The 17,702-nt window shown below is 39.6% G+C and overlaps 2 protein-coding genes across 6 annotated transcripts in view; both read right to left on the minus strand.

Moving 5' to 3' along the window:
• morn5 (MORN repeat containing 5) overlaps positions 1-17,683 on the minus strand; it is a 43,905-nt gene extending 26,222 nt beyond the window's left edge. For 2 of the 5 annotated variants that reach the window (XM_076886435.1, XM_076886436.1), the window contains exons 1-4: positions 17,391-17,681; positions 17,121-17,268; positions 13,627-13,738; positions 13,183-13,314 (exon numbers count right to left, since the gene is read on the minus strand). In XM_076886435.1, the coding sequence (XP_076742550.1) occupies positions 13,183-13,314; positions 13,627-13,738; positions 17,121-17,268; positions 17,391-17,437 (439 nt within the window). In that variant the 5' untranslated portion in view covers positions 17,438-17,681. Of the gene's footprint in view, positions 1-612; positions 706-13,182; positions 13,315-13,626; positions 13,739-17,120; positions 17,269-17,390 lie in introns of all 5 variants that reach the window. The other 3 variants (XM_004538221.2, XM_076886434.1, XM_004538222.2) reach the window with 3 other exon arrangements.
• Positions 4,299-7,150, minus strand: LOC143419499 (uncharacterized). The gene is made up of 4 exons (XM_076886429.1): positions 6,913-7,150; positions 5,850-5,998; positions 4,985-5,149; positions 4,299-4,907 (listed from the first exon to the last, which is right to left on the minus strand). Exons 2-4 carry the CDS (start codon positions 5,904-5,906, stop codon positions 4,740-4,742), a joined length of 390 nt encoding a protein of 129 aa, XP_076742544.1. The 5' UTR covers positions 5,907-5,998; positions 6,913-7,150; the 3' UTR covers positions 4,299-4,739.
• Positions 17,684-17,702: the final 19 nt, after the last annotated feature.

The following is a 17,702-nucleotide window of genomic DNA, read 5'->3' on the forward strand; positions in this document are numbered from 1 at the left end:
AAAAAGCACCAAAGCCCCTCAAAACCAACCCTCACACATGAATGGCACATTTGTGTTACACCAGCAATCTGTGGTGTTTTGCACCTCATTAATTCACTGTAAATAAGTCAATTCTTATTACAGGGATGGGAAATGTGTTGTTGGATAAAGTTAGAATAACAGAGTTGTTTGGGCAGCATGTATAAAGACTGTTTAACCCAGTTGGAAACTGATTGCCTGTCCTAATTCTTCTGGGTGTGAGATGTAGATCTGAAATAATACAGTATGGCAATCAAAGCACGTAATAAAACTGGATGTATTCTGTGCTGCCTGTAAACTGATTGTAAATGTATTTCCCAGATTCTTTCCATTCCTCTAGCTCCCTCTCTGTAATGCATACAGTATTATGGAAATTAAGATGAATGCACTGAAAGGCGGCTGTTGCACCTCCCAGAATTCATAGGCCACAGCAGCAATGTGGGTGGGGGGGAAATAAAACGAGATGATTTAAAAGCATGGACTTGATCATTTACTTTTCAGTCATTAATGCAAAATGTAATACAAGACAGAAATTCCCTATAGCTCGGTTTTAATAAATAACATGCTAAAAGTTAACATTGCTGCTCTCCTCACATCTGGCTGCAGCTGATTTTTCCGGCTCAGCGCCACAAACCTCATCCCAAGCCTTCCGACAAGTCCGCACAATCCACTCATGCTCCTGGTCATCTGGTGGAAAGATCCAAAGGGAAATTATTAGAATTTGTATCTTTTTATTCTTCTTTTTATTCCAGATAAAAGTGAACCATTTAACCATTCTTTTGACCTACACTCTAATAGTACAGATTTAATCATATAAAGGCGCACAGCAAGAAGCATTTTTGGTTGAACTCGCTTAAAACGTTTAAATCAAAAACCTAACAGCAAGCATTATCACACCGCAGGTCGCACTGAGTGCGAGGCAGCACCGTTGAAGTGCCATTTAAGTCTCGGTTAAATCTGTCAAAGCAAGATAAGCCCGACAATTAGCAGAAAATAACTTCTCAGAGCCACTTCAGACACCAATAAATAATAACCCCCACACACAAAAAATGGACGCCAATTTTTTTTCCTTTCTTCTTCTTCTTCTTCTTCTTCTTTTTTTTAACCGAAACGACTGCCAGAGGAGATGATAATAAACCAGTTTTTCGTTGTTAAAAACTGAAACGAGGAGCTAATTGCAGGGGAAGTCGGCTTTTCTCTCTGGAGCGCGCACAGCTGCACGCACTTGAGCGGCTCGCGGGCCTCACCCCTAGGTTCGACCGCGCGCGGGGCTCCATTGTACAGAGGAGCAGGTCTGCAGCTCTCCCGCTGATTGTGTGTAATTGCCGGCCGAGGGCGTCAACACTAACAGCCTCTTCAAGTGTGAAACGACCTCTCCCCTCATTCTCTGCCTCTCCTTTTCTACCTGCTCTGATCGGGAGGTCAATTGAACGCGACGGACACGCGGGCAGCTGCGGAAAAGGTAATTACGGCAGCTCACACATAACTGAGCGGCCACGAGACTGACCTCAATTAACCACCAACCCCCCAAAACCTTCCTTAATGATAATTAGATTGGGGGGCATTTTCATATTTGCTGCAATTTCGCTCTCTTCAGTGTTGGCAGCGTTTATCTCTGGATTTAAGTCACGTGTAATTGGCACCTAAAGTTAGCTGAGGGTACAGGTGGCTGGCGTATTTACATGCGAGGACAGCACTTTTTTGTGATTTTTAAATTTAGCAGTTTTGACGGTGGTAATTATCAGGCAGGATGGGTATAACTGCAGTGAAATCCCGGGGTGTGCGTGTGTGTGTGTGTGTGTGTGTGTGTGTGTGTGTGTGTGTGTGTGTGTGTGTGTGTGTGTGGGGGGGGGGGGGTAATTATAAGAAGGAAAAGCAACACAACAATAACAGAAACAAATTCATCAACAGTTTTCTGGTCGACTAACAACCTACATGGAGAACCTTTATATGAGTGTGTGAGAGGAGGGGAGTGTGTGCAAGCGATAATGGCACCTTGTTAAAGTCTGTTTATCTTAATCCTCAAAATACACTCAGAGAGAAAAGTGTTTCCTTCCAGCCTAATGGCAGTGGTGTAGCACACATGCACACATACATACATACGTATACATGCACACAAAGATATACAGCATGGCTTGACTACAAAAACGAAAATGGGTTTTCTTATAGCACAGTGGTTGCATAAGAGATGAACACGGTTCTGCTGAAGTAAATCCAGAATTTGGATAATATTCACAGGAACTCTGTGACTCGCTGAGAAACGACCTGACCCTTCACTGGTGCGATCGATGGAGCACACTTTTGGTTTCTAAGCAAAGGCTCTATGGAAATCAACAAAATGAACACTTAGACAAACATTCAAACATACATAAATAAGTCATCTGTCTCCAATTTTAATGTGGTTTTGTGTCTTGATGACACACACATACAACATGAAACAGCGATGGTTTTACAATTTCTAGCTGTAAATGTATTAATCCATCTGCCAGGGCTCACAGGATTAACACAGGAATCCTGTTTTATAGGAAAAGCAGCGTGAGGATATGTTGCACTCCCCAGCGGACCGGCTGACTTCTATCTGTCTGTGAAACACCTTGGCTGGAAGGGGACAAAGGGAGGGGCCACGCTTTGGTCACCAGAGAGGTGTTTTCCTTGGCAGTGGAATGTGTTCGGTGTGCAGCTTGCTCTGCCCAGAGTCTCAACTGGAAGCGGTTATTCCAGAAACAGGAAAACGCTCCAAATAATATGGCAACACATGGCCCCTTCTGAAGCTGCCTGTTGCCAAGACAGAATGCAGTATTCACAACTGATTGTGTGTGTGTTTGTTTGCAGTAATAACAGAACGTATTCAGGCACTCGCCAGTGGAGATTTCCAGCGCAGATGTGACCTATGCATCCCTCATTCTTTTTAAATTACAGTTTCACAGAGCAGTGCAAAATGTCTTAGTACCTTCAAACTTTTAGCAGCAATCTTCATCAGCAATGGCTAATTAAAGTACTAATGTATGTCCCTGGAAGTCTGCAGCAAAGCAGATTAAAAATAGCCTTGTGAGCTGTTTGTATTTAAAAATATTTAGTCTGTTGATTGTGTGATTTGGATTTAACATTTAACAGTAATCATTTCCCTGTGTTGCAGTCTGTTGGTTTTAATTAAGCTGTGTTTGTCTGTGACACAGTGAGGGTGGAAAGACACAACTGTTGTAACGATCTCATCATAATGAAAATAGAAATTATTAAACAAAAAAACCTCAAACTGCTTCAGAACTGCAGTCTAAAAAAAATCTATAGTGTTGTTTGTTTTCACATCATGTGCATTTATCAAACCTTCTCACCTACAGGCTATCTGGTTCTTTTAAACTGGATTAGAAAATCTCAACTGATTTAGTGAGATCACTCTTAAATAGGGATGGGTATTGATAAGATTTTCACGATTCCGATTCCATTTTCGATTCTGTTTAACGATTCGATTCTCTTATCAATTCTTATTTTTAAAAAAGGAGAACACTAAGGTCGATTAGCTTAGAACTTTGTTTTATATCTTCTCTTTGAACAAGATAGAAATTTAGGAGTAGCATGGCCTTACAAACCCAACAGTGAGATCTTAAGAGATCCACAGCCTATGGCTCTTAAATGGGGTGTCACAGGGTCCCCAGGAAAAAAAAAATTGTAAATGTAAAATTGTAAAATAAATATTCTTCTGTAGCAATAACAAAGTATAACATAAATTATTCTGTAGCAATTACACAAGAATATCCAGTAATGTCCCTGCCTACAATTAAACACATTCACTTACCGAAAATCGGGGCCTCTGCTGTGGCAAATGGGTGCAAACCTTTTACCACAAACTTAGACACTGCTCGGTGACATTCGTCTATCCTGCACTCAGAAAAATAAAGGTGCCAACTGGAACCAAAAGTGGTTCTTTAGACTGATGCCATAGAAGAACCTTTTTTGGTGCCACAAAGAACCTTTCAAACAATGGTTCTTTGAAGAACCATTTCTTTCAGTGGTTCATTGAAGAACCTTTAAAGGTGCCCCAAAGAACCATCAAGAAATGGTTCTTTGGGGCACCTTTAATGGTTTTTCAAAGAACCTTTTTAAAAATGGTTCTTTAAAGAACCATTTTTAAAAAGATCCTTCAAATGGTTCTTTAAAAGAACCATTTTAAAGAACCTTTTTTGAGTGGTTCTTTAAAAAACCATTTTAAATCTTTCAAAATAAAATGCATCATAAATTGAATTTGAGTAGGGTAAAATAAATACGAGCACAGCATAGACATATATTAATGGTTTATTGTCATTTTGTAGTATACCAAAAGACAAAAAGGCATTTTAACCCTCAGCACAACATCACTACTAATACATGTCACATATTAGTGTTTTAAACAGTAATAATTAAATATATTTGCTATACTATAAATAAATATATATATAAATACTATATCTACAGATAACACAACAAATAATACATGTATTGTTTAATTAATAAAACATCAGAAAGTGATAAAACACATTAGAAATAGCAATAGCTTCATAACAGACCAATAAATCAACACATTTTCATCAGCAGATGTTTGCATGTTCAGTAAAAATATTTCAACAAGTTTATGATTAAAATGATCAATGAACTTTAGCATTACACCATGTAATGTACGTTTCATGTTGTACTCATGGTCCTTTGTTAGTCCAGTTTAGGACAATGTCTCTGACGTATGTTTCATATCAAACATATGTCATATCAAAACAAGCCCACACCTGCAGTTGTTTCAGTTTTTCACTGGTGTTTCCTGTCAGCTGGTCAACCTCACTCAGGCGGACATCCATATCAGCCAACCAAACGACAAGCTCCTCCCTTTGTGCTTCAAATCCCTCCCACTCTGAGACAAGGAGCTGAAAGAGAGAGAAAAGAGTCAATTATAAAGAAGAGAGAAAAGTGAAACCCTCCTCAGAAGGTCTGACTCGCATACCTGCAGTTGACCTGTGATGGACTCCAGTTTGGCGTTCACGTCATCCCTCGCCGATGCCAGCAGCCGAGTCTGCAGGGTGCCCTGGAAGAGCTGAGTTAATGTTCGACTCCTCCTGGTCAGGCTCTCCAGCTGGATGAGCCGAGGTCTCCCCTCTCGCCGCTGCCTCTGAACACAGAAACACAAATTGCATCTGAAGCAGGAGGTGCAGATTTTTTGCTATTCTTTTCTAAATCCAGGCTAGATCACGTGGAGGTATTTGGAAAACTTTTTTGGCCAGTGGACGACTGTTGTCTTGCAGAAAGTCAAATCAAACATATGCGATACACAATCAATTCACAAGAACACATTATAAAAAATAAGTCCAGTTCTTGCCTGATTTCAAATGAATTCTGCATCAAAACAGGGTGACAGAAGTAAAACGAGTGCACAAAGCCTCACTTTGTACAAGCCTGCTATTACAGTTCTCCTCTATGCAGACGACTTTCCTGTTTTCAAGGCACAACTTGGATCTGCTGTACGAATCTTATGGATACACACTAAATGAAACAATAGTGTGCATGACTCCAGATTCTGATCCCTCATCCTAATATGGTCCCAACATAGCAACAGCAATAAAGCAGATGCTGAGGCTAAAAAAATACAAAGTCCATAAACCAATGGCTGACGTGGGTTTTATCATAAGGGTGATAAATATACAGATTTCAGTCTGTCTTAGAGATTTGATGTTCATTTACCTGCAGATGCACTATACGTGCCTGCTCTATGGTTTTTCACAACATTTTGCACATCACTATTTAATACAGGAAGTACGTGAACTAAAACAAGTCATCTTTCTTTGTGAGAGGACCATATTAATGAAACAAACCTCAATGACATCATAGGGATCCCTAAAGATGCTCCTGCTGCTTCTCTTCCTCCTCATCCTAAGCTTCCTTCTCCTTGTCCTCGCCTTCCATCCAATTGTAATTCAACCTAATTGTGTTTCTCCCCCTCCTCTTCCTCATTTTGTTGGCGCTGTGAACACAATTAATGTGAATCTGGATTAATTTGTGCAAACAAGAAAAATCTACAGCTTTTTGGTCAGAGGTGCTCTTGTGATTTAAGCCGGGTAGAGTAGATTTATGTGTTGATGCTACCTGCTTCAGCTCTGGCTGCTGAGTGATATTTACACCCTGGCTGGATTACAAACTTTAACCATGTGCTGAACTTTGGCCCAGCGTTGATACCTCTTGTTAGTATAACGACCTCTTCTTAGCTTGTATGTATGATGGTGGATAAATGAAATATACAAAAAAATTAACTATATTACAAAAGAACATCTATCTTGGAAACATCAAATGACCGGCGCATAACTTGTCAACTAGTTCGAAACTAAGTTATGCAGGAACAGTCAAAGACACACCTTCTCATGTCACATTTCTATTCATTTCTATATAATTCGATTAGACAATAAAGAGTTATCTAATCTAATTATTCATTCAAAACACTTATGCATAGCTGCATTTTATACAGCTCATACAGAATTCAAAGTAGAGGTTCATGTGAGTATTTAATGTACGGCTCAGATCTACAGAATTTCAGAGTTTCTAGAGCAGACACAGAGCTCACGTCACAACAGGCTTCAGGCGCCATTTTAGTGACTTTAACAATATATTAAATTTTAATTTCGGTCTAGCTGACATTAGGTTATGTACGCAGCACGCAATTGAACCACATATTTTAGAAGCCAAAGGTTCAAATTAGCTGGGAGCACCTTCACTTAATTATAACAGTGGTTTTGTTAGGAAAACAGTTGGATACTAAATTGCGCTGACCTCAACGGCTAACGTATCTAGCTAATCACTACTGTTAGCACAACATTAACAGCAAGCTACAATGACGAGTAACAAAAACAAAACAGTAATAAGGTTTTAATGGAAATGTTTTACCTTTTCTAACAGTCCCAGAATCCACAGCTTCAAAGTCCAGCAGGTACTGAAGACTGTTATCCGTTTCGCTGTCACCGTCCGTGAGTTTTTTTCCCGAAAGGTCAAGGCCCGCCGCTAGCACACTCTGTCTGCGCATGCGCATCCCAACGACTGACCCCCTCCGTCCGCTCCCGGGAGGTTATAGTATGACGTGTTCTGACGTCACTCTCTCTCCCTGTCATTTATTTGGCTCGAAACACATATCAACAAATTGCTCAGTGATGAACAACTACTCAGATCATTTACCTAAGCAGTGCGCTTTGTCAAAACGAAGTCTGTGTCCATTACACTGACATTCTGTTCTGCAATTGTTATTTACTTGTATTTTATAATTTGACTTTACATACTGCTGGGTGGTTTGTAAAGTTTACAATAATTAGTATTATCATTATGCTATATTTTCAAAAATATATAATAATCTCAAAAGTAATGCCTTGGAGTAGAAAATAGTAATGCTTTATTAAAATTTAAAACTAAAGTACAGTACTTGAATGTGTGTATTGTGTCTACTGTTTACAAATATTTCTAACTTTTATTTGAATATTCAGTTTCCTACCATCTTCTCTTAAAGGGTAATTGCCAGGTATCCCGCCCTCCCCCTTTGCACACACATGCACACAAAGAAAACACACAGTATAATTCACAGCCTCATTATAGTGAATAAATATTTATGCCATTTACACCATCAAACTTAGATTGCTAAGGATGAAGAACCTTTTGTTCTTTAAAGAACCATTTGTAATAGCTGAAGAACCATCCACAAAATAAAAAGGTTCTTTGACGTATGATGGTTCTTTAAAGAACCATGAAGACATCTGAAGAACCATTTAATAACCATAATTTTTCTGAGTGTGGCCTGAAAGGAGACGCTACCGGTAGACTGCAGCGAGAACTGCCAGCATCTGAGCCAGCCAGACTCTGTCTGTCTCTCTCATCATGGTCACCTAAATGCACAGTAATGGCAGGTTTTGTAATAAGGCAGATCGCGCTAACATAATATGCACTGTTAGTTGATTATTTACCTGCCGCATTAACGGGAGAGGACGTGCAAACGTTACCGCTGCCGCTGGGTTGAGATTCACGAGTCCGGAGCGGAATTAAAAACATGACATTCATTTAAAGTCATCATGTGTTTTGTGAGCAAATGCTTTTGCATATTCGTAGTGTTTCCTCCCTTAATTAAATATCTACTTTGCAAGTATTGCACGTTGCCCTGTTCTCGTAAAGTACAATCAAACTTTTGAGCGTTTGAGCCGCCATGTTTCCTGCCAGCTAAATGGCGTTCTGCAACGTGGTGACATCATTCGGAGTGACTGGAATCGATAAGGGAATCGTTTGCAAAAATGGCAAACAATTCCAAGGAATTGAAACAGTGGGAACCAGTTCTCAACAAGAACCGGTTTTCGATACCCATCCCTACTCTTAAAGTTAGAGCACAAAGGTGCTCCCTCTATCTGCTGCTTGACATGCACTATACTCTTATTTTCCCTTGGTTTATTCTCCAGGTGAGCAATAAGTAACCTACTGCACCACCTACAAACTGCTGTGGGACTTAAGAAGAGGTAGTAAAACCAGAAACAAAATCTGCGATAGATGAATGTGTATTTTGAATCGTTTTCAATAACTGCACAGTGCACACTTCCTTTTTTCCTGTCCTCTGTTCAAAGCAGGAGGTAGCTTTGTATCCAAGTGACCTGTCTGACTCCTGCTCGAGACCCTTTTCCAAACTCCCTTCTTCCAGTGTCATCCAACCAAAAACAATAACTGTGCGGAGCTGTGCCAGTCTTTGAAATGCCTCTCGAATCCTAATGAGAAATTATTTTAACTGAGGCTATGAAATCACTAACTTTAGATATAATAAAAAAAAAAAAAAGATAATTCTTTGCTTGATTAGAATCATAAAACTAATTTAGCAGATAATTTAGGACGGATTAGCTTTTCAAGACTGTATGACCTTAAATGAAATAATAAACAGCAGCCAAGAACGACACACTGACTTCATGCGTCAGCGTGTTGGAGGAGGACACTTATCGTCTATAGGTTAAAAAGATCATTCCGTCGGCTTGCAGAGTCATTTTGGTCAATGATTAAAGTGAATATTTGTAATGGGCTTTGTGGAATTAACTGAGCAGACCACTTGGATTCAGAAAGAGAGGGTCATCCATTACTGTTGTCACTGTTTGAGTTGCAACTATTTGGCGTTGGCATTTATCCAGAGTAACTCACGTTTGAGGAGTGGTTTAGGGTTTTGTGCTGAGCTTGAGTAAACTTGAATATGAGGAACAAATTCCCAATCGTTCTATTAATGGCCAGCATCCTCTTTCATGAAATACAGCTGTATCTGTATCTGAGGCTTATAAAGCAAAAGAGCACCGTAGTTGAGAATGAGTGTGGACAGCCAGCGTATTTGGAGATTGTAAACAGACTGTATATAAAAGATGGAAGTGCATTAGCGTTGCACTCTTTCCAATGGCCAGCAGAGGGCATTAGCAATGACCTCGGTAAACATTTTTCTGAGAGGTTCGCAGTCTCAGTCACTGGTTTCTTATTGGATACAGCATTTTCTAAATTATGATCAGCATCAGCCAAAAGGAGGCGAAAACAAGGTGTTTTAGAGTAACAATGCCCTTTGAGTTCTTTGTTTCTGGTTCCAAAACATGCTTATCTCGAGTCTTTACAAATGGACTTTGTTAACCAAAAAGTACAATCAGCTTGGCTACAGCCGTCTTAATACACAACGTATAGTTCGAACTCACTCTTGAATCCTCTTCCCTGTAGCTATTTTGTATTTTGTGTCCACTCCCACCACTTTCCATTATCACTATCACTCTACATGGTCCGTTTTTGACAAATCCCTCCATACATACGGGAACTGACAAGAAAGCGCTTTGACTCCAAAAATAATCTAAAACCTCTTGGGGAAAATTATCAACAGATCCTATTGTTTTGCTGCTTGGCGCTGTTCCAAGAAGGACTGTTTGTCCAAGTTTGCAACGGCTTCTTTGCAGAAGGTCCAATTTGGCGGGTAAGGAAAGTTTAGCCAGATATATCCAAGCAGCAACATGTGGTTCCAGGGGGTAAAAATAATAATTTTTGCACCTTAAAAACAAAACTAAAACAACATGAGACTTTGTCTTCATTGGCTCAATTTTTCCCCACAGCGACATAGGGATCTCCTTCCTCTTACTTGCTGCATGCAAACTTCTCCACTGGGAGGGCGGGCCTTCCCTGTGCCCCATCATCCCCGCAGTCCTCATCCTGGGCGGAAACCACGAGGCAATAAATTCAGTCTTCACACCCACTCTGACAAATATGCCTTCACCTCCCAGGGTTGAAAAATAAATCCATACAGGATACGAAGACATTCTTCTCAAGAATTGTATACCAAGACAAAAGGGAGAGTACACATAAGCATAAAGAGTGTATGTAACAGCATTCACCACATACACAACACATCACTCCACACAAACTGCATATGAACAAAGGGGAAAAAAAGAGGCACAGACCCATTAAACAGTTCCTGTTTGACTTCATATTTATCTAAATCAAAACAGAGTCTGAGTATTGTTGGAAAGTTTTTGGTTCCTCTTCTTTTTCAACTCAACTTCCAACCCCCCCCCCCCAAAAAAATCTTTCCTTCTTATCCTCCCTTATTCTTTTCCCCCATATCTCCCTTTCTTCATCACTCTGCAGATCAATACCAGAACTATAATGATGATGAACAACTCGCATTAAGGAAAGGATCGTGAACCAAATTTTTGTCTTCTTACACATACCGATGACATCTGGCAAGGATGTGGATCTGTTTGATTCTCTCTCTACACATATGTAAATGAGGTTTGTGTACCGGTGGAAGTAATCTGCATTGTGTTACAAGTAGCTCATCTAAATACAAATATCCTCCCCCGAAATACATTAATACCTCAGGGAGCTCGTGAGTCACCTTGTAACTTGTGCCAAGAATCATTTCTTAAGACTTGTTTGTGATTCCTAAAGAGGAAAAAGAGTCAATCAGATTCAAACACAAAATAAAGCAGATTTGAAAATGGTTAGATAAAAAGCCAGACATTGAAGCTGGACTCTGTCTTATTTAACAATGAAAGAATGTCAGAAAACACTGACTTGTAGGCTTACGGCAATTAAAACCAGTGTTACAAGAGTTTTGCAGGAGTTTGTCAATACATTGCAGAGCACATGTTCAGAGAAAGGACTGCAAACCCCACAGGCATGAGGCCTACTAAGGCCTGAATAAAGTGCACAGCTATCTATGTGGGAGCTGAGATATTTATCCAGATCAGATTGTTGGATCGACTGGGAAGCCACCTGATGACAGCCTGATGTTGTCAGCCCTAGAAACATGACACTGACTATACGTCTTACATTTTCTAGTGATGAAAAATCATGGCAGGGAGACACGACAAACAGAGGATGTCAGAATTTGGGACACCTGACAGACTGCGTTCACTTCGAATCAAGACTTCCAGTCTGGGCACTCGTTCAGTGGAAAAATGTGTCTTCAATTTTCCACTTTTGACAAATAACAAAAGAGAAAAAAAAATTACTGCTGTAGCCTATAGAGGCTTGCCTATCAGATGAAATGCAACAGTGATCTGCAATCAGATAATGCAAGGATAATCCATTAATGTCACTCCATGGGTTCAGTCTTATCAAGACCTTTCCATATGGCCACACTGTATACTTTGAGAGTTGTAGTTATTAAATATGATGAAAGAAAAAGGGTCCTAAAAGCGCTCTAGTAAAGCAAATCCTTCACTGATGCCATTGCCATAACTCATGTTTTTAAAGTGAGTCACTCGTGGAATTTTCCTTTGATCAGATCCACCTTTCCACCATGTCTCGCTTGCCTGAACTATTTGTGTAATCTCGCTGACAGACATACTGTGCAGGCAGATGCACAGAACAGAACGTATGAAACTCTGAAAGAGGAACTGAGGATTTACTATGTTTAAAAGTAGCTTCAATAGAGTTTAATGAAGTTTAGCAAAAGTTCAATCAGAAAGACTAATGCAATTTACATTCTCTCTCTCACCATGTCTCATCAGCAGCTCTCGAACGTCTAGAACAGCCCATTTCAAAAGTGAAAAAATTCACCTACACCCCATACCCCACTTTTTACTTTTTTTTAATCAATCAAGCTTGTGCAGTAGTATCAGAAAAGTCTTGTTTGTGAAATTCAACTGGTGTCATATGATATTTTTCACACAATTGCCCACCTCCCACCTGGATGCACCGCGATAGTCTTGAAACAGTCTTCTGCTCCTGTCAGCGGTCATTTCAGCATCCGATTAGTGCAACCCTTTTCTTCGCCTCGCGCTTTACATCACCACCAGTGTTCACGGTTGTTGTCCTTCCAACTAAGTTCATCACATCCGTCCAGATTCTTTAGCATCACTCTTCAGCCCTGCTCCACCGCTCCCTCCATCAGGGAATATTTGTGCACAGCTCATTCCATCAGTAGCCTCTTAAATATTATGTTACAGTAAAACCCGATCACCAGAGACTCCTCACCTGTGTACCTCACGCCAAATCAATCAATCAATCAATCAATCATTTAACCTCTCAGCCTTGTTTTTTACTTGATTCCCTCCTGTTTGAATTCAGCAACGCGTGTTCTCAGTCACACAGAACCATATTGTGAGGAAATATTTGCTTTCTTCTATGATCCAAGCATTAGTTTAAACATAGGTGCAAAACTTATATTTGCTGTACATACACATGCGGTAAATTTGAAGCTAAGGTTAAATTAATTACATGATTACTGGAATTAATATTGTTTCTAGCTATGGTCAGTCGTAGAAACAAATGGACATACTTTATTAGGTTACTGAATAAATATATTTTAACATAAAGCAATCCATCACTGACAGGTGCTTTACTGGACGTAACACTTTGTGTACATAATTTGAAATGGAAATTTTGTGTTTGAGCTTGCCTTTAATCTTTCTAATTTACCTTGGCGCAACAGGCCACGGTGCCTGGATATTGCTCAGCAGTGGACAGAGCCAGTTTGGCAACAAAACAAGTGGAAAAATGTGCACAAAACCGCAGTGGGGTAAGCAGTGAAAGAGGAGGATTTTGTTGTGAAAATACAGATAATTCTGCTTCTTGTGTGGATCAGGGGTACAAGCTACAAAGTATCCACTAGTATATAACAAAAAATTAATATGAATGAGCACACCTCTCCTAATGGTTAGCGAGCTTTGCTCTCACCTGCGCTCCTGAGAAACCTGCCGGTGTAGGCTGTGACCACTCTGGTGCTGGGGTTATAGAAACCATCTCCACAGTCATAACATCCATCAGGAATGGCTCGTGGAGGATGTAAATCTGTTATCTGAGATTTTCCTGTATGAATAGATGGAATTATTATGATTTGACTGAGGAATGACTTAGAGGTAAAACCATCTATTTGTCAGGCCAGTGATGAACACAGACTCTGGCTCATGAAGCAGGATGACAGAACTGCCTGCATAACTTTGCTAGGTAAAAACAGGGACCGAAATAGAAAGAGCTGTTCAGATAAAACTCATAGTTTACAAATTATCCAGCACTGAGAGGAAGCTTTCAGCCAAACAATACAGAGACTTGGCTTGTACACTATATGCTCATCATTCCTTGTGTGTTTGTTTAGGAGTGGTCTAGAAAATAAGATCCAACCTGCAGGTCTGAGGCCATTGCACCTCTCCGTGTAGAAGCGTCTGTCATAACCATTGCAGTAGCTCCAGTCCTTCTCCTGGTACTGCAGTCCGTCTGCAAAGGTAAATGTCCCCTGGTGTGGAAGCACACACAGACCTGTGAAGTATCCTTATAATTAAGTCTGCTTAATAAAAACCACCTATCAGTGATATCTTACAAGTGGAAAGTGAGGGTTTTCTTTACCAAAGCTGTAATATCTGTATCCTCCCCAATTCCAGTGCACTGTTAGTGAAAGAAATGTAACGTGTGCTCCTCAAATCAGTGAAAAACCCAAGATAATGCACAGATCTCACTGATGACAGTTATCGTACGGAATATTCCAGCAAACTTTGCTGCATGTAAGGTCTGGGTCTGGGTTATTCTGCATACCCCAGGCATGGTTTCTGGAAAGATAAGTTGAAGCTGCGGTTTTCAAATGTCAGTTTTGAGTTCTCTGAGAACCCAGAAGAATTTAAATTTCCCTCCATTGTCTTTCGATTGACGCAGAGCTCTCAGTGATGAATATCTCCAAACCTCAGCAGATAAAACCAAAGCTGTCTGCACAGATACATATCTCAAGGAGAAAGTGGAAAAATATGCCTTTTGGTATTTGGGGTGAACTTTATTTATCCTCAAGGGATGATACAAGAAAGACGCTGTTTGTTGTTCTGCCTCTTTTCTCCCTCATTCCCCCCCCCCCCCCAAAACCAGTCACAGCAGATGGCGGCAGACGGCCGCCTGTTTTTTTTAGTTTGTTTTTTACAGCATTACACTTTCCAGTCATTTTTAGCTATATATCTATATTTTTTCATTGTTCTTCCATGCTTTCCTAATTTTTCCCAATAAAAATATCCTTATAACTGTCAAAATCTTCCAAAAAATACACACATTTTCTTTCAGTGCATAAGTAGAGTTAGATACTCTGGATAGTTTTAATTAGAGTTTAACTAGAGTTCAACTGTTATAGTGATATTTTCAAGACCAATATTAATACTGATATTTGGCTATTTACAAATCTGGTATTGCAACATATCAGCGGATATTTTTTCCCTTTCAGACACACATAACATAAACAGACTTCCCTGGCATTTATTATGTATAGTTATTTATTTAGTTGTTTACATTCTGCATGACTCGACTGAAGCTTTTTGAGCCACTTGAAAAAATATTTTAAGCCATTCATAAGCAGTGTTGGTCAAGTTACTTGAAAATAGTAATTAGTTACTAATTACTGATTACTTCTCCAAGAAAGTAATCCCGTTCCTTTACTGATTTCCTCTTTTCAAAAGTAATTAGTTACTTTATTAGTTACTTTTAAAAAACATGATACACAACCTGAATACATAATAAAGCAATAGACCTGTAATCAAATAAAAAATACTCTTTTTAAAACTTGTTTTATTAGTTTTAAATCTTTTAACTTTATGCACATCGCATCTTGCAAAAAATAAATTATATGCAACAGTCTTTGACTTTGAAGAAATTTGTTTAACATTTAAACTGTTACGGCCCTGGGCCTTGGAGGAAGTGAGACTGCCCCTGCCGCCTAGCAGAAGGAGTCGTAACAAAACCTATTTTCTGCATATTCCAGCATATAAAATAATTTTGTGTTTACACTCACTCTTTCAAATAGATGCAAGTAAAACAGCAAAAAATAAAATAAAAGATCCAGCAGCACTAAGTCCTGCCGTTCTTAAATCTATTTTCACTTTTTTAGCAGAAATGGGGCTGTCAGGGGTTTGCCAGGTGCCGCAACTGTCATGTCAGCGGGGGGATCCGGGGCTTTCTCTGTGAATTTCACATTCATGGCAGTGTCCTAGATAATTGCTCGGATTTGAAGTTTAATTTTTTGCTGTAGAAAGAAGTTTTCCTCCTATGCAGAGTTTACAGTGGAGTTTATGTTTTTGTCACTTTTTGCAGAATAAAACTTGAAGTAATTTAAGTACTTCCAAGCTTTAAACGCTACATGGTTGTGCTCTCTCACTCCATACTATCCATTGTTGATCTACACACGTCTGTTGCTGCAACAGATGTCGCACACTTGTAAGACATTGTCATGAGACACTCTCACAAACAAAATCACGGTTTAGCAACGCAGTATCGTAGCGTGCTTATGGGAAAGTAACAGTAATCTAATTACTGTTTTGCAATAGTAATCCCTTACTCTACTCATTACTTGAAAAAAGTAATTGGATACAAGTAAGGACAATAAGGACAAGGATCCGAAAAGGATAACTGTAAAGTCAAACAGGAATGTCACCTAAGATAAAGCTCTCAATCTACTACAATAAAGAAATCAAAACAGGAATCCAGAAATCCAACACAGAGATCATAACGGGAAACACCTGAAATAACAATAAACCTCCACAGAAGCCCAAACTCAAATATATTCACAAGGAATTCAATATCCCCAAAACAAAAAACAGCTAAGACCTTGACATTTAGTCTAAGTCATATTCAGAGTACATCTCTGAAACCTGCACTAGGTGTGTAACCAATAAATCTGCTCCATTGAAGTGCACCATTATCTCATGTCAGTGAGCTGATAGGGATCCAGGAGCAGCAGCTTCGATTAATGCTGTTAACTATACAGCATATATATGGGTCGTAATGCTGTAAGGTCTTCCCAGGAGCATGGCTGCTCACTGGTTTCTCCTGGATCCCTGGTTTTCAAGCCTGCTCCTTATGTATTAAGACCAAATCATGCAGCCACTGTCTGACTGAGTGGGTCATGCTTACTCACAATCTTTGCTTAGTTTTTGCTCCCATGACTCTCTGTGCTCTAGAGCTCTTTTTGTGTGCCAGCCAGCCACATTTCTGACATATAGCCTCTCTGGGCTCCAACCTCATACCTTTGCTCCTTGGAACCTCCAGGCCTGCTCATTCTCCACTGCCAGAAGCAGTTTCAGCACCTGCACAACTCTAACTAAGGCTGTGAATAAAGATCCTGAGCGCCTGTAATCTGTGCTCTTCTTATTTTTCTTTTATTTTTTTTATTACATTTGCCAGTTCTTTTAAAAAAGCTAATTGGTATTACAAAAGGATTGCATAGAAAAGGCAAAAATTGGAGGAAACTTCTGGGTTTATTGAATTGTTTAGATTTGTTCTGCATAGAGGTAAGTTGCAGGTCTTTCACTGGCACTAAAAGCAGGTGCTGGGTTGTCTGGGCCAAGGTTTGTCATGGGTAAGAGCTACTATCATTTCAAATGAACCGCAACAGCAGTGATGATAATAATTGTAGTGATTGCTATTGCAGTGAGGTTCATGAAAGTTTACTTTAGAGCAGGAGAGGCTAAAGATCCTACCGAAAAAAGGCAAACCTAATTACTACGATAATAACTGTGAGTGATTACTAAAAGGGACCAGATGTAATATCAGATAATATCAGCTATAACCAATGTGAAACACACACAGTTATGCATGTGGCTGCAGACAGTCTGACATGAAGGGATGGACACGCATACAAAACTGTTCACCTGTTTGGCTATGCCGTTTTCCCAGGTACTCTCATATTTACTTCCATTTGGAAAGTACAGCACTCCTTTGCCATGGAACATTCCATCTTTCATCTCTCCCACATATCTTGTATTTGTAGGGAAGGTGTACTCTCCTTCACCTTCCATCCTGAAGCAGAGAAAAAACACACTGTTTTATGAACTGTGTTTGAGTATACGAGCACACACAAACACACGCACACATGCAAACACTGTGTCTGTGGCTCTTTTTCACAACAACGGCCAAACTACCTGCCAAATTTTGTTGCCCCATTATAACTGCTTCCGATATGCTCCATTAACACAATGTCCTGCTTTCTATGTAGGGTGGAAAAAGCATGCAAAGTCGATCTAAAAACAATAAAAAAAACTGAAAACAGCAGTGAAGCGGTATACCGTTACCATGGCAATGACGCAACAATACGACTGTTGAACAAGTTATTGGTTTCTACTCATCTTAAAAAAAAATGTTTTTTTCATAGTTTGTTGGATTTATTCATTTTTAAATAAAATATGATAAATGTCAATCCAATTTTATTTTCTCAAAAGTCTTTTGACAGTGCG

This window comes from Maylandia zebra, linkage group LG7 (genome assembly GCF_041146795.1).
Source record: "Maylandia zebra isolate NMK-2024a linkage group LG7, Mzebra_GT3a, whole genome shotgun sequence".
Taxonomy (NCBI): Eukaryota; Metazoa; Chordata; class Actinopteri; order Cichliformes; family Cichlidae; genus Maylandia; species Maylandia zebra.

Bases quoted from the DNA above. Each gene is read 5' to 3' on its own strand.
- LOC143419499 (XM_076886429.1), bottom strand. From the start codon at position 5,906: ATGAGGAGGAAGAGAAGCAGCAGGAGCATCTTTAGGGATCCCTATGAT. The intron at 5,150-5,849 runs GTTTGTTTCATT...TTCTGTGTTCAG, and splicing joins ATCCCTATGATGTCATTGAG to AGGCAGCGGCGAGAGGGGAG. The intron at 4,908-4,984 runs GTATGCGAGTCA...TCTCTCTTTCAG, and splicing joins CCATCACAGGTCAACTGCAG to CTCCTTGTCTCAGAGTGGGA.